Source organism: Macaca nemestrina, chromosome 17 (genome assembly GCF_043159975.1).
Source record: "Macaca nemestrina isolate mMacNem1 chromosome 17, mMacNem.hap1, whole genome shotgun sequence".
In the NCBI taxonomy this organism is placed as follows: domain Eukaryota; kingdom Metazoa; phylum Chordata; class Mammalia; order Primates; family Cercopithecidae; genus Macaca; species Macaca nemestrina.
In genome coordinates, this window is record NC_092141.1 from 91,868,368 (window position 1) to 91,889,760 (window position 21,393).

The following is a 21,393-nucleotide window of genomic DNA, read 5'->3' on the forward strand; positions in this document are numbered from 1 at the left end:
GGAGCTGTTGGGTCCTGTGGAGGCATGACTGCCGCAGTTGGGGTGGGCTCTGGGAATGGCACTGTGTCTGGATGTGGGGGAGTGAGGAGGAGCCAGCCCTGAGCTGCACCCGAGGGGAGGCTGGCCGTGGGCACGGGCGCTACGCCAGAAGACACCTCTGCTCTGGGCACTGGGCTTGAAGAAGCCGCAGCACATCCAGGTGGAGTGTCCTGGGGAAATGAGGCTGGGAGAGGGCTGGGCCCCAGGTAGGCTGGGGAGACCTTGGTGTCTGGCGGGGACCCCGGAATGTCCCGCCGCTCCCCTGGGCCTCTGTGTGCGCCGCCCTGCGTTGTGGCTGGGCTGAGAGGAGGCAGTTTCCCCAGCTGCTTACTCTGGCGAATTTCACATCCTTGATACCGCGGTATCTTTGAACTTTCTGTTTTGAAGAAAGTTCATTTTTATGTAGTTTTAGTAAGTGTATAAATGTGATAATCTTATTAAAAGTGATCACCATATGTGTATAAAATACACTGTGCAGAAACATCCATTTTTATTGCTATTTATGGACCATAAAGATCCTTAGATGCAAAAAGTCAGAGGGGAAATTTGCATATAATTTCATAGTCCTACAGTTGTTGCTTATGGTGTTTTGCCTAAGATCATTTCTAGGTGCATTCTTCTGGGAGATAATGTATCCGATGACAGCTGCATGTGCAAATAACCGGCCTCTCATGTGTCCATGCCTGGAGTGCCTTTTCTCAGACTGTGTGTGGTGTCAGTGAACTCGGTTGGTGGGTGTGAAGTGTACAGACAGCGTGTGCATGGAGGGGGTTGTGTGCAGAGCCCTGAGTGAGGCCCTGGGTGTGTGGGTGCTTCAGCACGAGGGCGTCCTGGGGAGGAGTGCTTGTCCGGGAGGCGGAGCTGGGTTGGGGACTTGGGTGCTCCTTCTGGCTCCGTGGGTCTCCGTCGCTGGCTTCATAGCTGTGTTCCGTTTTCTTTGTTCAGCAGTTGATCTCAAGTATTTATTCCAAAGCACTTGAAATATATGAACCTAATAAATCAAACAAATACAGTAAAACTTGAGCTCCTTGGAACATCCCAATATACTTACACCACATGTCCTAAATCCTCTGGTGTCTACGTAAAAAATCGTGTCGCCTGGGCAACATGGCGAGATCCCGTCTCTACAGAAAATTTAAAAAGTAGCTGAGTGTGATGGTGGCATGCCTGTAGTCTCAGCTGCTCGGGAGGCTGAGGAGGGAGGATCGCTTGAGCCTGGGAGGTGGAAGCTGCAGTGAGCCAAGATTGTAGCACTGTGCTCCAGCCTGGGAGACAGAGCCAGACCCTGTCTCAAAAAAAATAAGAAATAAATGAAATCACACACGGGTGTGATATCACATTACTCATTAACCCACTGTCTTTTTTTTTTTTTTTTTTTTGAGACGGAGTCTTGCTCTGTCGCCCGGGCTGGAGTGCAGTGGCCAGATCTCAGCTCACTGCAAGCTCCGCCTCCCGGGTTCACGCCATTCTCCTGCCTCAACCTCCCGAGTAGCTGGTACTACAGGCGCCCGCCACCTCGCCCGGCTAGTTTTTTGTATTTTTTAGTAGAGACGGGGTTTCACCGTGTTAGCCAGGATGGTCTCGATCTCCTGACCTCGTGATCCGCCCGTCTCGGCCTCCCAAAGTGCTGGGATTACAGGCTTGAGCCACCGCGCCCGGCGTTTCCCACTTTTAAATGGAGCCGGAAGGATAATCCACACCTACCTCGGATTTCCCTACATAGCCGTTTTGCATAGGAACCCTGCACGGATGGTTCCTGAAGTCAGCACTGAAGGCGCCACGGCCAGCTTTGCATTTTCATCCTGGTTCACCCCAGACCTGCTCTGGGCAGAGCCAGGCATCCCCTGGGATGCTCTGCCTTTGCGTGACCGTGACAGCACGACATCTGCACCTCTCCCTCCCCTAAACCAGTGGCACCTCTCCCTCCCCTGAACCAGCGGCTCCTCTCCCTGCCCTGAACCAGCGGCTCCTCTCCCTGCCCTGAACCAGCGGCTCCTCTCCCTCCCCTGAACCAGCGCGCTCCTCTCCCTCCCCTGAACCAGCGGCTCCTCTCCCTGTCCTGAACCAGCGGCTCCTCTCCCTGCCCTGAACCAGCGGCTCCTCTCCCTCCTCTGAACCAGCGGCTCCTCTCCCTCCCCTGAACCAGCGGCTCCTCTCCCTGCCCTGAACCAGCGGCTCCTCTCCCTGCCCTGAACCAGCGGCTCCTCTCCCTCCCCTGAACCAGCGGCTCCTCTCCCTCCCCTGAACCAGCGGCTCCTCTCCCTCCCCTGAACCAGCGGCTCCTCTCCCTGCCCTGAACCAGCGGCTCCTCTCCCTCCCCTGAACCAGCGGCTCCTGTCCCTCCCCTGAACCAGCGGCTCCTCTCCCTCCCCTGAACCAGCGGCTCCTCTCCCTCCCTGTCTGGTGGGAGCCGCGTTTCCTTGAGTCTCCTCAGACTCGGCAAACCCCCGGGTGGCATTGTGTGCTGTTCTGAAGGAGCTTTTGCTTCTTCACGTCACTTGTAAAAAATCCTTTCCCTGGATCTGAGTTGGTGGGCGTGTGTCTTTTTTTCGGAGGCCTGTTTTCTGACCAGGCCGTGGCTCTCACAGGAGCCCCAAGCCTCTGGGTGGGCCCCACGTGGCTTGTGTGCCTCACTCATCTGGCGCCATGGCTGTGCTCCGGCCCTGAGTCCTGCTTCTCTGAAGCCTCACGCGTTGCCCGTGTGGTCTGCTCCTCACCATCTTTTCTCTTTTCCATGCCCAGTTGTCGCCGTGATCCTGAAGGCGCTGACTTACGACGAGAAGCGGGGCTCCTGCAGCGTGGGCACCAACGTCAGGGACGCTGCCTGCTATGTGTGCTGGGCCTTCGCGCGTGCCTACGAGCCTCGGGAGCTGAAGCCCTTTGTGACTGCCATCTCTAGGTAGGCCCATTCGTCGAGGCGCCTCGGACGCGCCATGTGCCCTGATGGCACCGTGTGTTGTCTTCCCCGGAGAGGTGTGCACGGCAGATGCTCATGAACAGGTGAAATTCCTTGACCAGAGGATCTGTGACAAAGCCACTGCTCAGAGGTCAAGTTCCTTTTCTGTGGAGGAGCAAGTGGAGCGGAAGTGTGTGGGAGGAACATTCTGGAGGTCTTGGCCACCCTGCAGGCAGCAGATTCTTGGGGGCAGGCGGAGGCACCCTGGGTGGCATGGGAGGAAGCAAGTGGGGCACGGGAGTCGCCTGTGCCGCCCCCTGCAGTCATGGGTCTTACCGAGAGGCGAATTCCTGTCTCTGTCTCCTTTCAAGTGCCTCTGGAATACGGCAGGCATGTTGGACATGGAAGTCTTTAGACGGTGTTTGTTTTTGTTGAGGAGCTGGATTTTGTGTTTTTGTGGACCAGCACTTGAGAGAATATTCAGTAGCAACAGCCTTCGCTTGCCTGGTTTCAGCTCCTCTGAGATGTAAGTGGACACTTCAGAACCTCTGGGCGGGAGGAAGCCATTTTTCCCTCTGGCTTCCTGATGAAAGAACTGAAGCCAGCAGGTTTCATGTGGTCACCAGAACCTCAGAAGCTGTGCGGCCTGTGGCGGGCGGGGCCCTGCCTCGGTGTCCAGTGCACGCACCCAGCTGAGCCCCGTGGTGGCGTCTGGTGCCCGCGACTTTCAGGAGCCGATACTTTTTGCTGAGGAAACGTGCAGAACAGATGTGCCCCCAGCGTAGGAAATGACTGGATTCAGTCCAGCCACGCACACTGGTTTTGTACCTGCCTTTGCACTGGATTCAGTCCAGCCGCGCACGCTGGTTTTGTACCTGCCTTTGCACTGAAACGAGTTCGCTCGCGCTGAAGAAGGCAGCGCTTCCTTTCCTGTTGTGCATGAAGGAGCTGGAGGCGCGACACCGAGGAAGGCGACTCGGCGTCACTGTGCATCATGGGTGTGTGAGCCCACGGCTGAATCATCACGAGGTTTCACACCCGCACTTCACCCGACAACTTTCACTAGGGAATGAAGTGGGGAAGCTGACTTCAGAATGAAGCTCCTGAAGCTGCTCAGAAGCCGGCCGGCCCCTGTGGGGGTCACGGGATGCAGCGTCCGCGGCTTCCACCCGGAAGGGCTGCTCCTTTGGTCTGGGCGGGTGGGGCGCTGGTGGTAGATGCACCTGGTGGCAGGCTCAGGCTGAAGTGCTGGGTCCCGTCTGCTCCCCACGCCCCGTGAGCACCCGCAGTGAACCCCCCGGGTGGAGGTGCCACTGGCTCTGTCCGACAAGCAGTTCGTGAGCCACACACCGGCATGGGCTCCCAAGGGTCTTGGTGACAGGCACCGTCTCTTGTTCTTGCCCACTGCTGTTCCGTCTTACCAAATCCTCAGAGCGCCAGAGAGGGAGCCCAGCCCTGTTACTTTCTTGGGCCTGCAGCACGTGGCCGGCGTCTCGTAGTCTAGATTCTTGCATCAGCCTGAGAGGGGCTGAGGGTCCTCCTCCTATCCAGGGAGGTCCTGTGTTTCCCGAGGCAGCTGTGAACATGCACATCCCTCCTGTCCTGCTCCTCTTCAGAGGAGAGCAGCGTGGCTGGAGGGTGCTGGTGCTGGCCAATGTGTTGTGGAGAGTGTGGCTTACCTGAGGCCAGGGAGGTCTGGGGTGGCTGGGAGCAGGTGTGGCCGCTGTCCGCTGCTGTCCCCAGTGGCCACTCTGGCGGCGCTGCTGGGCAGGGGCTTGGCTGCTGGTGGTCTTCAGGGAGCAGTACCTTGCAGAGTGGAGCAGAGAAGATGGAAAGACAGAGAGGCCCGGCTTTGGCCCCTGCTGAGCTCCTGAGGCCCTGCCACGTGCCCATGCCGGCCTGCACCCCTGCTGTCTGTGTGCGGGAGCTCTTGAGCATGATCAGCCTCAGGAAAGGCTCTTCCTGTTACTTCCTTGCCCTGCTCCTGCACTTTTAGGAAGTTGATCCTGCAACTAGGCAGTGAAAGCAAAAAAATTTCTCTTATTGTTTATATGAATAGTCACAGAATGAGAAAACTTCCTTACACTGCTAACTCACTCAGTTTCTTTAGCAGCCCTGTGAGGTGGGCAGGTGCCACCGCATTCCGGTTTCACTGAGGAAGTCAGGACAGCACTGAAGACACTTGTCCGGCACCTTGTGGCCGACAGCTTCTGAGCCAGGCCCGTCTGGGCAGCAACTCCCAGGCCCTGGCCCGGGGCTCGGCGCTGCCTCGTGGCTGAGAAGCTCCTTACCACCTTCTGTGAGGCCCTGGAAAGACCCGTGATTCAGACGGGTGACGTTTGCGGCTGAATCCAGCTCCTCAGATGGTGGCTCCCATTTCACAGTGAAAATCCTCACGGATTTCCTTTCCAGCCTCATATTTTGTCTAAGAGTGTCAACATCACTGGAACTTGGGCCTACCCTTCCTCCTGGGAGGAACTCTGGTCCAGTGTCACAGGAGGGGCAGGGCCAGGGCTGAGGGCTGGCACAGGAGATGGGGGTGAGGCAAAACCCCCACTCACCTGGGAGGGCATCTAGGTGGGCACGGAGCCCGGGGCCGCACGTGAGCCATAACTCATTGGTTCTCTGTTTTGGGGGAAAGCTGATCCCACTGGAGGGTGACTGTAATGAGAGTCTCCAGATCAGGTGCTGACTTCGGAGAGTTGCAGGCGGAACCATCCGAACAAGTCAAGTCCCCACTACTGGACAGGGTTGGCAGCTCAGCTGGGACCGGAGAGAAAAGTCATGAGCAAGAAAGTTCTTACTGAAGGTCCTGGACAGGCAGATTAATAACTTCTGCCTTTGGCAACGTTAGACCTCATCATTCCAGAGTAAAGTATCTATAAAAACCTGCCGATGTGCGTGGAGCCTGGCCTTGGTGTGGGTGTGGAAGGCTGGGGGCCAGCCGGTCGGTGGTCCTGGTGCAGGCGGGCCCTGTGCTTTGTGGAGGCTGGCGCCGCCCGGTGACCTGCTCGCTTATTCTTAGGCCTGATTCACGGAGGCTGGGGTCTCCACGGAGGCTGGGACCTTCACGGAGGCTGGGGCCTTCACGGAGGCTGGGTCCTTCACGGAGGCTGGGGTCTCCACGGAGGCTGGGCTCTTCGCAGAGGCTGGGGCCGCTCGGCGATCTGTTCGCTCTCTCTCAGGCATGAACCTTCCGGGCTGGGTTCCTGTTCTCTTGCACAGTTTCCACAGGGGAGCCTCTTGCTCCAGGGTCATCTTCCTCACTTCGGAGCCCCTTGAGCCTCCCCTGCACAGGCTCCTGTAGGCCCCGTGAGGGTCCTGACCAGGGCTCCGCTTCTGGAGCAGCTGCCGCATGTGGACCGGCACTGGCATGGCCGTGGTCTGCCCAGCGCCCCATCGTGCTGTGGGGGTGCCCCCGGGGCTGTGTGGGGCCCACGGTGGGAGGTGTGGTCGGGGTGAGTGTGACTTCTGTCTGGGGCACGTTGGGCGGGGCGTGCAAAAGGGGGGCCCTGGGACTCCTGAGTTTCTGGGTTAGGCCTGAAGGACTGTAGGACGCGATGTGGGCTGCAGGCTTGAAGAAGGACGTGAGTTTCTGGAGTAGCCTGGACTACACAGCCAGGTCCTCCCCGGCATGTGGCGTTGGCCCGGGTCCCACTTGGCTTTGATCTCGTGGGGCTTTGGTTTTTGGACGTCCTGGATGGGCCTCCACCATGGCCCCCGGGTTCCCTTGTGCGCACTGCGCACACCGAGCCAGCAGCTGCTGGGGCCTCAGGGCTCGCAGCTCACAGGCTTCTGACGCCTTAGCCTGGAGCTGGCATTGTGCCCCTTTCGCCCCTTTACCTGCGCCGTCCCGGCCGCAGACCCAGGGGTGCCCTTGGAGCCGTGCCCGCCGGCCTGGGTGTCAGGCTTGTCCAACGGGTTCTTGGAGAACCTGGGCCCCATCCCTCCCTGACCCATGCAGGCTCCAGGCATCCGGCCGGGCAGGCTGTGAGTCAGGCTGCGCCAGGTGAGCGTGTGGGATGCTGCTGGTGTGAGCCTCCCTGCCCAGGAGCCCTGCGCACCCGGGTATCGGTTGGGGTGTGCCCTTCCAGATCTGCCTCCCTTGGTTTGTCATAAGTGACCACATTTTAATTACCAGCTTTTATGCCTGTCCATTTGGGAACGTGATACAATCTTGATTTCTCTAACTTTCACAGCTCTTCGGTGGGTCCTGTGGCAGTGCATGCTTGGGATCAGAGCACCAGAGTGTAATTTCCGCAGGGAAATGGGGGCAGCAGCTGCTCCTCACTCCTCGGGTGCCTGGCTCTTCCGAGAGTCAGTTCGGGGGTTTGGTGGCTCGCTCACTTTTTCTAATTGTTTCCTAGCTTTTTGCTAAAAACACCTTGGATGAACTGTTCTTCCACCTCATGGTGTGGATGTATACCGTCCCTGTTTTATAAATATCAAAAGGGGCTTCTCAGGTAACTTTTCCCATGTTTTGGAGGTAGCGTTGGTTTTGAAAACCTGATTTCCTCAGTGTTGCACACAGGTAGCTTCAGAGGTGGGATAATTGTTGGAGTAGCGAATGGATTTCCCTGAACAGCTGAGTGTGATTCAGGGGCAGGGGCAGTGTGAAGTTAAAGTGGGACAGAGTGGTTGTGTGTTATCCACAAAATCCCTCCTAACCAGTAATCACAATCTCATTTGCAAGAGGGAAAAGAAAGCCGAGCCCTACGCTGCTGTTGGCATTGTGCGTCCAGTGATTTCCTCACCTGAAACTCTTTTGTAAGCAGCTCATGTTGACATCAGCTCCGCCCAGGCAGCCACAGGGCCCTCCCCTGCCTGCGGGCAGCCTCTGACTCTCGGCCTCCACCTGCAGCAAACCTGCTGAGCCGCGCGGCCCAGGGAGGATCCGCCGAGGCCTGCAGATCCGAGATCTCTTCCTCGGGGGCAGGATTGTCCTGGAAAATCAGGAAATGGCAGGCATTGCTCAAAGCTACGTCTTGTTCTCACTGGTGTTTCTCAGTGGCACAGCTTCCAGGGGAAGACAACTCTTGTTTTTCAAGAAAAGTTAAGTGGCCGTTACCGACCAGAGTCCTAACCTCGTGAAACCTGGCAAAGCCTGCCTCCACGTCAGCTCAGGTGTGACTCGAAAGCACTTAAAAACTTTCTCGTGTTTTACCACCGTGTGGATTAGTGTGAGCTTTGGTTCTTCGGGGTTAGGAGAATTCAGCCCTAGGCAGGCTCAGTTTTACGTGAAGGAAGATATGATTTGTAGCGTTCAAAAAACAGGGATGGCTAACAAATTACTAGTCTGATATTTTTTAAATGTTTGACTTTCAAATGACAGAATTATTGTTACTTAAGGTAAAAACGGTGTATTTGGCTTTTTATTGCTATAAAATACTATATAAATAAGAAAACTTGAGCTGGGGTGAGGTCTGTACTTTGCCATACCTGCCGAAAATGAGGTGCCTGGAGCTTGGGGCAGGTCGAGGCGTGCACGTCCCCTTGACAAGGACAGGAAAGAGAATCCCTTTCTGTTTGACACAGACCATTTCTCTGTGTTGGGAAATCCTAGTGAAGTTTCGTATAAACTTCTCCAGCGAAAGCAAACGGGCAGGGACACCTGGGGCACGTTTCAGCGCAGACAGGCCGGCCCGTCTCGCGGCCTTGCGGTGTCTCTAGGTTCCCGGACAGGAGATGAACGTGGTGACGTCATCAGGGTGTTCCTGCAAAGGGAAACTGAGAGGCCCACGTGGGACGTTGGGTGCCCTGTTGGAGCCGTCGTTTAGGAAGGAGCTTTTATATTTATATTTAACCAGCATCATTAAACCTGTTTGTATGTATTTCTCGATGAGCCAGTTTTGTTCTGAGAATGAGAAAATTAGAGCCGTTTTAATAAGTGTCCAAATCAGGACAGTGTTCAACTTGTTGTAGGTCCATATCTAGTTGATTGCTTGAATTAGCTTGGGAGTCTGTGGTTAGTTAAAAGCAGCGTTTTTCAGGCGTTGCTGTATTTGTCCTACGACATTCTGTGAGGTTGGGTAAAACACACACGCAGCAGCAGCTATCGTGACACTGACTTCTCATGGCAGGAGCCGGCTCCGTGGAAGTGGGCCAGGCTGTGGTCGTTCCTCCCGAGCCAGCTTTGCCTGCGGAAGCCCACGTGGCTCCCCAGAAGCTGGTCTCCGCACCGCTCTTGCTTCAGGTGAGCTGCCCGGCAGTGTGGCTGTGGCTTTGCGCAGCGTGTGGTCTGTGTCCGAATTGCTGAGCACTGCCGGGAGAGGAAGCCGGGAGCTCCTGGTGTCTCCTGGTGTCAGCTGGTCTGGCTGCCTTAGAGGAGCTGTTGAGCTGGACTGAACAACAGTGACCTTAGAGGCTTAGACCTGGTTAGGATGGTAGATGATTTTAAGTTTCTTCTCTTTCTTCCATTCTTTCCTCATTAATCAATGTTCCATACTTTAAATATAGTAATTTAAACAAATAGCAAATTTCAAGAATTAAGTGTAAAACGTGACCTTTCAGTATGATTGGCTGGAGCCAGAGACAATAAAGATGTAAGCCTATGTTCCTCTTCTGGCACATGTTAAAGGAAACCAGAAATTCTTGATTAGTGTTTTTCACTAGAACACGTGGCTTTATGGGTTTTAAAAAATGGACCTCTTGTTCACGCGTAAATGTGACACAAATTTCTATGCATTCTGAAAAGATTTAGAATAAACTGCCATTTGTTGTTAAAAATAGCAGTTATATAACCTTTTTTTTTTTTTTTTTTCCTTGAGACAAAGTCTTCCTCTGTCGCCCAGGCTGGAGTGCAGTGGTGCAATCTCGGCTCACTGCAACCTCTGCCTCTCGGGTTCAAGCAGTTCTTCTGCCTGCCGAGTAGCTGGGATTACAGGAGCACACCACCACCCCTGACTGACTGTTCTGTGTTTTTAGTAGAGATGGGCTTTCACCGTGTTGGCGAGGCTGTTCTGGAACTCCTGACCTTGTGATCCACCCACCTTGGCCTCCCGAAGTGCTGGGATTACAGGTGTGAGCCACTGCGCCCGGCTGCAGTTATAGAACTTTTAGTTATCAAAAGATCACATTCGTATGTCTTGATGAGTTTAATGATCCTGAGATTTCGTTAACAAAAGCCATTGTGATGTGTTGAAATAGGACTGATCTGAAAACAGTGCCGATGTAACGTGAGTTCCCTTTAATTTTAAACCCGCGTGTTCCTCTTGCTTAGGCACTAGTTTGTTGTAAGAGTGTGGAGAGGAAAAGGGAGTGCTTTTCTGTGGAGTTTTTCTGAAATTAAACTCAAAAGTTTCAGTTTCAAGTGGTGAAAGCAGTGTTAACAGAAGGCTTCCCAGATACTAATACTGGATCTTTTAAGCTCTTTAGATAATAAGTTGCTTTCCAAAATAACTTTTAATTCTGAACTCATTTTAGACTTCAAGAAGAATTCCAAAACCTGTAGAGATTTTCTAGACCCTCCACGGCGTTCTCCAACGTGAACGTCGCGCGTTCGGAAGCCGGGAGGTGCTGTGTGGGATAAAGGCCACTGACAGGCTGGTCTGCCCGGGACCCCCCGTGGCACCTGGTGGTCCTGTGCCCTTAGCCTCCTCCGCTCTGTGACGGCTTCTCAGTCTTTATCTTTCTTGATGTTGAGACACTTATGAAATAGGTTTTAATCCATCCTGGCTAACACGGTGAAACCCCGTCTCTACTAAAAACTACAAAAAACTAGCCGGGCGTGGTGGCGGGCGCCTGTAGTCCCAGCTACTCGGGAGGCTGAGGCAGGAGAATGGCGTGAACCCGGGAGGCAGAGCTTGCAGTGAGCTGAGATCCGGCCACTGCACTCCAGCCTGGGTGACAGAGCGAGACTCCGTCTCAAAAAAAAAAAAAAAAAAAAGAAATAGGTTTTATTGAGATTAATTCACCTGCCATAAAATTCACCCCTTTAGGGTCCACAGTTCAGTGGTTTTTAGTGTATTCTCAGACTTGAGGAGACCTCGCCCCACACAGAAGCCACGTGCACCAGGTCCCATCACCCGCTCCAAGCCCGGCACTGCCCGCCTGCCTTCCGCCCTTGTGGATGTGACCCTGCGACCTCCAGAGAGGACTGGCCAGGTGTTCTGTAGGATGCGCCTCTCTCCGTCATGTTTTCTCGTGCGTTACTGGAAAGAGCGATGTGAGGTGACCTGCCCTCCTCCGTGTGCTGTGCTGGGCCTGCAGCGCCCGACGACGGCCCCTGCTTGGTCTGGACCTTGATCCCTGGTCAAGATGGGGCCTGCCACGTGCCTCTGCTTGAGGTGACTGTGCTTTCCTCTGTAACTAGCAGTGTTCTTGGGGGCACTCGAAGGCTGTGCAGCGTCCTGCTGTTTCTCCTTCGTTTTTCACGCCAGCCGAGCTCTGGCCAAGGACCTTGTTGTGGTCTGGTGGTTAGTTCCTGTTTCCCCACTCCGACGTTCAGTGATTGCAGCTCGTTCTTAAGGAAGCCTGGTTCCTTCCCAGCTTTGTTTCATCATTCGCTCCTGCCAGTGTGGACTCATGGGTCCTCATCCTGTTTTGGGGGTTATCCTCTAACACTGTTGTTATTAATGTTGTTTGAGTTATAATCTAACACTAACTGTTGTTATTAATGTTACTGAAATTGCTCCAGCTTTGGCCACTTCAGGTTGGCTTCTGTGTCATTTCAGCAAGATCCTGTTCTTTTTTTTTTTTTTTTCCTGAGCGTTTTTTCTTTCCTTCTGGCGCCACAGGATGCACGTGGCTTATCTTTCTGCCCCTGCCCCAGCCCTGGCATCCACCACTGCCCAGGAATCTCAGATCCTCTCAGTGGAGAACGGTATTTGGAATCCAGGACGCTGGGCTTGGCCTCAGCTGCCTCTAGGTTCCCTCCCTCCTCTGTAGCCGAGCGTGTGCCCCTCTTCACAGTCCGCGTTTGCACAGACACCGGCTCTAGCCCAGCTTCTTCCTGGCCTCCCTTCGCGTGCCGCGTCTGGGCCTCCTGTGCAGCACGCTCTGCTGTCATGCATCTGACATGATTTCGGAGCTGCCAGCCCACACCTGTGTGAGCAACAGACCCACCACCCAGGCTGGGACACTCTGTGCATCCTCCCCACCCCGGGTCTAGCATTGCTGGAGCCATCGCTCGGGTCAGCCCTTCTGGCGCTGCTGGTCCGGGATGCAGACGTGTCTGCCAGTTCCCTCTGTCCTGGTCCGGGATGCGGACGTGTCTGCCGGTCCCCTCTTGTGCCGGTCCGGGATGCGGACGTGTCTGCCGGTCCCCTCTGTGCCGGTTCCCTCTGTCCCGGTCCGGGATGCGGACGTGTCTGCCGGTCCCCTCTTGTGCCGGTCCGGGATGCGGACGTGTCTGCCGGTCCCCTCTTGTGCCGGTCCGGGATGCGGACGCGTCTGCCGGTCCCTCTGTGCTGGGCTCCCCAGGTCTGTGATTGTTGCTTCTTCAATCTGCATGTGATTGTGTTCTACAACTCTAGTACCAAACGGGACAGTCCGTTTCCCCCCAAAACTCCCCAGTCTGCTCCCCAACCCTGGGCCACCATTGATCTGTGTTCGGTCCTCACAGTTTACCATTTCTGGAGTGTCTTAGAAACACAATAGGCTTTTGATTCTGGCTTGACTTGCAGAGCGCCCTTGGGACTCATCCCCGTGATCTCTCCTTTTGTTGCGGAGTGGTATGTTGCTGGACGGACGTGCTGGTCACAGGCCTGCCCGTCTCCTTGGGTGTCTCCAGTCCCTTCTGGAGGCTCAAGGGGGCTCAAGGGAAGACTCTGCTTCCCTGCCTGAGTTGCCCACGTTGCTTTGCTCATGGGCCCTTCATCCACCTTCACAGCCAGCCACATCCACGTCTGGCTGCGTCCTTCGCATACTCTATGCCTGTGACCCTTTCTTCTGCCTCCTGTGTCCGTCCTTCCTTCCCCCTTCCTGTATGTATTTATCTCCTTACCTGTCTACTTATCCGTCTGTCTAGATGGGGTCTTGCTGTGTTGGCCAGGCTGGACTCAAACTCCTGGGCTCGAGGGATCCTCCTTCCTCTGCCTCCCACAGGCAGATAGAGCACAGGTGTGGCAGGGCCGCTGGTGTGTGCCACCGTGTTTGGCACCCGCTGGGCTGCAGGAATAATCCAGGGCCCGCTCCCCATCTTAGGGTCAGCTGATTGCCAACCTTCATTCCCGTTTGCCACGTAAAGGAACGTATTTGAAGGGGGACACCCCATCTTTGGGAGGGAGTGTTATTCTGCTGAAGACAAGGGTGTGGACAGATGTGCTGTGACCAGGGTGGTTGGGCTTGGGACTTTGTTGTTGTTTACGTGGAGGAACTGAAAAGACCTAGGTGTGCTGCTGGATGCCCCAAGGATCTGGCCGGAGGCGGCAGGTAGAGAACAGGAGTAGGCGTCCAGGCCTCAGGGCAGGTAGCGGGTGGGGCTTCTGTGGTCTTGGGAGGTGCTGGGCCCGGAGGCATCTGCAGGAACCGCAGGTCCCCACACAGTGACGCCGTCTGTCTGTCTGCAGGAGCGGGAGGGGCTGGGCGGGGAAGACGCAGGGTCTGTCTGAGCAGTGACCGTTCGGGAGGGACTTTGTTGTTGCCGTCTCCCCAGGGTGCAGAGGGCGGTGGTGTGGCCATCCTTGCGTTGTGAGTGAGCAAGTGGCCGAGGGGTAGACTTTGGACGGCTCAAGGCAGAACTCGGAAGGAAGCCTCGTACTCCCATAGCTCTGGGCTCTGTTTGTGGCTGTGGCCACACAGGACAGGGCCTCGGGGCAGGGAGGCCAGTGCTTTTGGGAAGGGCCTCCCCCAGCCCTCAGAAGCTTCCCACCCTATTCCCCTTGGGCTCCATCCTTCTTTTTTTTTTTTTTTTTTTTCTGGCTTTGGTTCCTGGCTTCTGTTTGCAAGGCTGGCTGGACACTGCAGCCACCTGGGCTTGCTGCTGTGGCCTGGACGCTGGGGTCTGTCTCTGCCGATGGTGGTCTGCATACCAGAGCTGAGAAGTGACCCTGTGGTAGGAGGAGGCCTTTCCACCCCGAGACCACAGATTGTCCCTTCAGTAAACAAGCGTTTCTCTGAAATGTGAAATAAATGCTGTATCCACTGGTGATCCGTGGTTGTTAGGGATTAAACCGAGTAAACGTAGCTCATTCGGCCGCTCGCTGCTGGCGAGGGGCGTGGAGCTTCTGCAGCATCCCGGGGAGGTCCCGGAACGTGGGTCTGGGCTGTGCTGATGCTGGAGCAGCCGGCGGGGAGAGCTGCTAGGCCACTCCGGACAGCCCCGCACCCACTCTGGATGGAAGCTTCTCGTTCCCAGCCGAAACGGGCCTGCTGCCTGCTGCGGGGGCTGGAGGGGCCCCTCTGCTTGAGCTGCAGGGTACCCCGTGCCTGCGTGGCCCTCCTGGCTTTGCCTGTGGTTGGTGGCTGTTTTGGGCTGTGCTGATGGCATTGTGGGGCCTCCTCTGGGTGTCAGCGCGTCTGAGCTTGACTGGGATGGAAAATGCACCTGGTGGTTTGTATTGTGTCGTTTCTGTTTTGCTTAATTTCGTTTGCCATTCTTATTTCCAAAGATGCTTCTACGTTTGTGCTATATTTCTAGTTTAACTTCCCACCCTTTCCATCCACGAATTTCTGTTTTTATTGTGGTTCTCGGTGACCACACACTCTTCTCTCTCTCCCCTTCCCTCCCCCCTTCCCTCCCGCTCCCTCCCAGGCAGAGCCTGTGAGACTTGCAGGCATTTCCCCAGAATCGAGGCCCTCTTGGCCATCCAGCTGCTGCCCCACCCAACCTTTGGCCTCCCCCGGGGCTCCTGGTTGGTTGGGCGTCCCTGAAGCCGCAGCAGCAGAGCGCTTGGTCACGAGGCCCGAGTCACAAGCCCCAGCGTCTCCGAGGAAGTGCAGAGTCCGGCCGCAGGGAGGACTTTCTCAACCGGCCCTGGGGCCAGCTGTCCTCCTCCTTGTTTGCTGTGGGCTCACCTCTGTGGGCTGCTCACTCAGACACACTCCCACCCATTTCTCCTGCCTCCTTCAGTCTCTGCCCAGCACCCCGCTGTCAAGCTCCGCCCCCCCACCCCTGATGCTGGACACGCTGGAGGAGACCGTGGCCCCAGAACCTGAGTCAGGAGTGCGAGGCTCTGTGGCATCTTCTGGGCCATCTCCAGGGCCTGGAGCAGGCACCTGTGCCCGGCGCTGGAGGTTGGGGGACAAGTGCTCTCTCTGATAAACGCCCCTGAGTTTCAGCTCTGTGGCTGTAGTTTGTAGGTCTCCTGGCTCAGCATCCCCAAGCCCACACCCTCGGGACTCATGGGGCCGAGGAGGGAGGAGCGCAGAGAACATGAGGATACATGAGCCCCTTGCCTGAGAGGTATGCTGTGAACCCGGAGACAAGGCCAGTGAGTCTGGGTCTGGGGCGACACACAGTGTGAGATGCAGAACAGGTGGGATGTCGCGTACATTGCGGCTGGTGGGGCCGGCGCCTCACACACGCCCTGGGAGTCAGGGTGTGGTGCTGACAGTGTCTGCGTTGCCAGGCTGGAGCGGGGCTTACTGTCTCTGCGTGGAACCCACACGCTTTTCCTCAGCTGGACGTATCTTTCACAGTGAGCTTGTTTAACAGCAGAGCTGGTGAGAGGGCGCACAGCTGGCATCGCCACTGTCCCCTGTGCGTGTCCCCGGCATCCGTCGTGTGGACGCGGGCCCCGCCCCATGGCTCAGGTCTGTCAGCGTCCCTAGAATGAGGCAGAGCACTCGGCCCCTAGGAGACCTGGAAGCCAGGAACCTGGGAGGCGCTGGCGGCTGTGGAGGCCGCTTATCTCCACGTGTCTGGAATTCTGTTTTCCACCTTTTCCCTTTAGGCTGGTGGGAGGCACAATCGCTCACGCCTTCTTTAGAAAGAGTGTCGTCTGCCCCAAACGCCCTGTGTCCTGTGCGGCGTCCGACGAGAGTGTTCTGGGTTATTCACAGTCACTAAGCTGGGCGATCTCACGAGAGGACGTAATGAGGCCCAAGGAGTCTGACGGGGGCCAGGAGAAGCCTTGTCTGAGTGTGGCTCGCGTGGGGGCAGTGCCTTGGCATCTGTGTGTGGTGCGGTGGTTTTCCTGACGCTCTCTGGAAGGGGCCTCTGCCAGACACCCTGCCTACAGGGCCTCAGGCCCCTCTGGGCACGGTGGGTGCTCATGCGTTTCTGCAGTTAGGCTGTGTGCGCGGCGTGGTCTCCAGGACCGGGACAGCCCCTGCCCTGGGGCATTTCTGTCGGCCACCTTGGTTTGCCACCGCCCCCCCCCCTGGCTAAACGCTGCCAGTTCTCGTCCTCCAGGGCACCCCATTTCTGTCTTTTCGCTCACTGGACCTCCCCTCCTCCCACTCCGCATCAGCACAGCAGGCCAGGTGCGTTCTGCCCCAGGCCCTGTCCTCACGGCTCTTTGATCCTGCACCCTTGGTGTGTGCTGTCTCGTGGCTCTCCTTAGAACCAGGGTCAGCCACCCCCAGCTCCCGCATGGCGTCTGGTGTCTTAGGGGTCACATGTGTCTGCAGTGCCTGGTGCCTCCAGCTGCGTGTTGCTTGCGGGGCATGTCTGAACCTCAAGTGGGCTTGAGTCGTGAGAGAAAGGCTTTCTCGTCGACACTGTGTGGTCTGTGCTATTTTACAGATGTCTTTTTAATTAATTCTTTCCTTTTTCACAGCGCACTGGTGATCGCCGCGGTGTTTGACCGAGATATAAACTGCAGAAGAGCAGCCTCTGTAAGTTTTCTCATTTTGATATTTCCTTTCATGAAGGTAGGGGTGGACCTGGTCTCCCCGACGCTCCTCTGTGGGCTGCCACCTGGCCAGCTCGCCCGTCAACAGCAGGAGCCGCGAGGAGCTGCCGACAGTGCCAGCTGCAGGCGGCCCGCTGGTTCTCACCGTCTCTGGGTGTCGGGGAGGGCCGTGGTCTTCGGCGTGTGAAGGGCGGTCAGGGTTAAGTCCCCACACCCCAGGTATCCCCAGAGCTGCAGCCATCACTGCTGGGGGTTGCTGGGCGATGCAGGCGAGCGGGACGGTGCCCGATGACAGGTCTCAGTGCAGGCGGCTGCGCGCTGAAGACGCGAAAGAGAGTGGGTTCTGCGAGGGTGGCCGGAATGTGGTGGCGGGACGGTCACTCACCAGGTGACTTTGAGCCTCGGGAGGGACTGTTGCGAGCAGTGGTCAGCTCTGCTTCACCCGGCCACACTCACCCGGGCCTTGCTGGCTGTGGGGCCTGTAGGACTGGGTGCGTCTTGATCACAGATGGCTGGTTTCCTCCAGAGGGAGCTCTGTGACGTTTGGGGTGAATTCTCAGTGTGAGGAGCGGTAGTAAGTGCTGCCACGCTGACCAGACTACTTCATTTGGCTCGGAGCTGGGCTGGAGCGAGGCCTGAGTCTCTTGGGACCACAGAGAGCGGGCAGCTGAGACGGTGGACCAGTCTCAAGATGAGAGTCTTGATTTCAGATACAGATAAGATGCTGAACACGTTTTAAGAGGGTAAGAATGGAGAGGCAGCTCTTTGAGAAAGAGGGAGGGGTGAGGTTGGCTTTTGGTGATGGGGTGGGCCCATCCTCATGGGCTCGGGCTGCTGGAACTCTGTGTCCAGGCTCAGCATCGTTGGCTTAGTGGGAACCTGTTGAGGGAGCTGTTCACGCTTCCGTTACTGTCAGACTCGGGGGCCAGTGGGCCAGGTGGAAGGGGTGCTGGGACTGGTGAGGATTTCCTGTCAGCCCTGCAGTGTGTGGGACTGTGCAGGTGCAGAGCTGGTTTCCTCTCTCACGTGCAGGAGCTCGGATGATGCCTTTAAGTCTTTCTGGTCATCTTGTGTAGCTTGTGGTGGCCTCTGCCTGCCGTCTGTGTCCTGAAGTAGCGAGAAGTCTTTCTCTGCCTCAGGTCCTTTAAAACTGGAGAGAATTCAGCAGGAGTGCTCAGAGGCTCTTCTCTGCCCCTGAAGCTGCTCCTGTTTTGTCTTCAGTGTCAGTAGAAAACCTCATAATTTTTTCGGGAAGTCGTCACATTTTTGCCTTGATATTTACCCAGAGGCAGTAATTGTAAGACTTTGAAATATAATAAAATTTTATGTTAAATCTGTACTTAGAAATAAGCTTTTAGATTTTCTTTACTGCAACCTAAGACATTTCATGGGAAGCAGTAATAAAATTACTTAGGCTTCTGTGAACCCTGAATATGAGGTGAAATAATATAAATCATTTTTTCACATTAAAATCCCTTTAAACTGGCAATAAATCTTTTCTGGTAAATACCACCAGAGTGCACCTTGCTTACCCAGTAGCTTGCAAAATTAAAACAGCCAAAGGTAAAAGATTCCCTGTTTGAAGCCTATTAGGAAATGTGAGGATTGAGGGCCTCAGCATTGGGAATCATTTCTTCCAACTGTGGAGCTGCTGCTTTCAGATAAAAATGTCTCGGTCTTCCTGCCTCCGCCGGGTTCCTGTTCCTCGCCGTCTCCCTGGGTGAGGTCTCGGTCTTCCTGCCTCCGCCGGGTCCCTGTTCCTCGCTGTCTCACTGGTGAGGTCACCCCTGGGGGCCCCGAGGCCCCTTCGGCACCGGCCAGGAGGCAGCAGTGAAAGGCATTGAAGTCCCGTCCCTCCTTGGGGCTGGACACGGTCCCTTGCCCCTGCACTCTAGACGCCCTGCATCGCCTTGGTGCTCCCACGTCGAGATCGGCCACGGCAGCAAAGGCTGCGGTCGTGCATCCCGCGGTTCGTGACCCGCCCAGTGACGCGGTGAGGAAGGTGCTGCAGCTGGTTCTCAGCACTGGCAGGAGCGCGGCGACTCAGGCAGTCAGCGTGTGAGTGAGTTTGTGAAAACCGTTCCAGCTGTGTCCATGGCTGAGCGCTGGTTTGTCTGCACATTGGAAGGAGTCGAGCAGGCCCCCAAAGGTGCTGACGTGGCAGGAAGACGTGTCCCCTGCCGGGAAGGAAGGGGCATAGAGACGGGTGGTCGTGGCTTCTTGTTCATCACGAGGAAGGGGGTGGGGGTGGGGCCCCTGTTCACTGACAGTTAAAGTAAAGGCCCTTAAAGCCCCCATTTAACTGAAAATATTTTAAATCTTTTCATCCAGCATTTCATTGGATATTTAGTGTCTGACCTCTTATTTGTGACTTTTTATTTTGGGATAATTGAGATTTATATGCAGTGCGTCCCTTCCTTCCCTCCCTTCTTCCCTCCCTCCATCCTTCCCTCCCTCCCTCCCTCCCTCCTTCCTTTCCTTCTTCCCTTCTTCCTTCCCTCCTTCCCTCCTTTCTTCCCTCCCTCCCTCCCTTCTTCTCTCCCTCCCTCCCTCCCTTTTTCCCTCCCTTCCTTCCCAGTGCAGTGGTGCGATCTTGGCTCATTGCAACCTCCGCCTCCCCCGTTCAAGCAATTCTCCTGCCTCAGCCTCCCGAGTTGCTGGGATTACAGGCATGCACCACCACGCCTGGCTACTTTTTGTATTTTTAGTAGAGACAGGGTTTCATCATGTTGGCCAGGATGGTCTCGGACTCCTGACCTCAACTGATCTGCCCGTCTCAGCCTCCCAAAGTGCTGGGATTACAGACGTGAGCCATTGCGCCTGGCAGAGATTTACATGCAGTTTTAAAGACTAATGCAGGGAGAGCCCATGCGTGTTTCACCATTGCCTCCATGATAAAATCTGGCAAAAGTGCAGTGGAACATCGCAGCCTAGACATGAACATTGAGCCAACCCACCAGGCTTATTCCTACTTCCTTGGTTTTACCCGTACCCGTGTGTGTGTACGTGTGTGCGCACGTGTGTGTGTGTGTGCGAGGGCACATGTGTGCGTGTGTGCATGTGTGTGTGCGTGTGTGCACCATGCACGCTCACGTGTTTAGTTCTGTGTGATTGTATCACATACAAATTCATGTATCCACTACCACAGTCAGGATACAGAGCAGCCCCATCTCCCCGAGAGGCCCTGTGCTCCCGCTTTGCCCACAGCCCCTGCTGTTTCCGTCTCCTGACCCTTGGCAGCCACTGGTCGGCTCTCCGTTGCCTATTCTGTCATCTTGGGAATGCCGTGTAAATGAACTCTGTGGCCTCCAAGGCTGTAGCTTGCTTCTCTCGGCACAGCTCCCCGGAGACCTGCCCCGAGCTGCTGTTGCCGGGGGTGCCGTGGTTTGTGTGACCGTTTATGTGTTAGGGCATCAGGATGGTTTCTGGTCTTTAAGCTGCTGTAAACGTTCGTGCTCAGGTTTTCGTGTGAGTGTAGCTTCCGTTTTTCTGGGATAAATGCCAGGAGTAGTTTCTGGGTCGTGGTAGTTGGACATTTAAACTGCTTTCTAGAGCAGCTGCTTCATTCACGTTCGCACCACCACCTGTCAGCAGCCCTGCCTTTCTCTGTCCTCGCCTGTGTCTGATGTGGCCACCGTTTTCTGTGTCGGCCTTTCTGACAGGCATGTGGTGATGTGTTGTTGTGGGCTTTCCCTGCGCTTCTGTCGTGCCTGGTGGTGCGGAGTATCTTTCACGGGCTTACTTGCCACCTGTACCTCCTCTTTGGTGAAATGTCTGCTCAGGTCTTTACTCATTTTCTAAGTGGATTGTTTTTTGTTGTTGAGTTTTGAGCACTCTTTACATATGTGGGATTCTGGTCCTGTGTTGGATTTGTGTTTGGCTCTCTGTCAGTCTGTGGCTCATCTTTCCATCCTCTTTAATAGGGCAGAGTTTTTAATTTTTTAATTCTGCTGGGGTCTTGGTCAGTTTTTTGTTTTTGTGGATCATGTTTTGGTGCTTTGTAAGACATGAAGACTTTCTTAAGGTCTGGGAACTCCGCCTCACCGGGTCCCAGGGATGCTGTCCCGTGTGTTCTGCTCTGCTGGTTGGTCTGCGTGTCTGTTCCGCCAGCGCGCACCGTGTGACGGGCTGTGCTGTGACGCTGCTGCGCATCGTCAGCCTTCGCACTGGGTAGGGCGATGCCGCCCAGCGTCTGCTTTTTCAGGATTGTTTTCCCTGTTTTAAGGCTTGTGCTTTTCCACATAAGTCTTGAATTTTTAAAACATCTTTTAGATACCACTGGAATAGTACATGTGTTCCTAAATAGTGTGCGTTATATTAACATCAGAGTATATCTTTGTTGCGTTGCCTTTTGGCGGGTTTTGTTTCTTACTTTCCTATTGAATTTATCTCAAAAGTTACAAAATGGCAAACGGCAGCAGTCAGGCCTCTTCCCTCCCGGTGTAAGAGCTGCACGGAGCCCGCCGCGAAGCACCTGTTTCCGCCCATCTCCAGCCCAGCCCAGGGGTCTGCCTTGGAACCACCTGCATGTCTGGTTTCTGTGTGACTGGCCAGAGGTGGCAGGTGCGTCTGTTCCTTTTCCCTGGGGTTGGGGGCACAGACCCTGGGTGGCCGTGTTTCGGTTCCTTACCTGGTGCCCGTCTGTGTGTGCACCTGCCAGCAGCCCTCACTCGGCCTTGCTCTCAGGAAGCCCCCAGGCGAGCGTTGGCAGGAATCCTGCCG

At 55.7% G+C, this 21,393-nt stretch overlaps 1 protein-coding gene across 4 annotated transcripts in view; it reads left to right on the top strand.

Annotated features, from left to right (window-relative positions):
* Positions 1-21,393, top strand: part of LOC105469397 (tubulin folding cofactor D) — a 185,303-nt gene that overhangs the window by 107,702 nt on the left and 56,208 nt on the right. For all 4 annotated transcript variants that reach the window (XR_011615237.1, XM_071081895.1, XM_071081896.1 and 1 more), the window contains exons 14-15: positions 2,782-2,938; positions 16,597-16,654. Coding sequence is in view for 3 of the 4 variants with exons in the window: in XM_071081895.1 (XP_070937996.1) it covers positions 2,782-2,938; positions 16,597-16,654 (215 nt within the window). In the remaining variant the exon portion in view is untranslated. The remainder of the gene's footprint in view (positions 1-2,781; positions 2,939-16,596; positions 16,655-21,393) is intronic.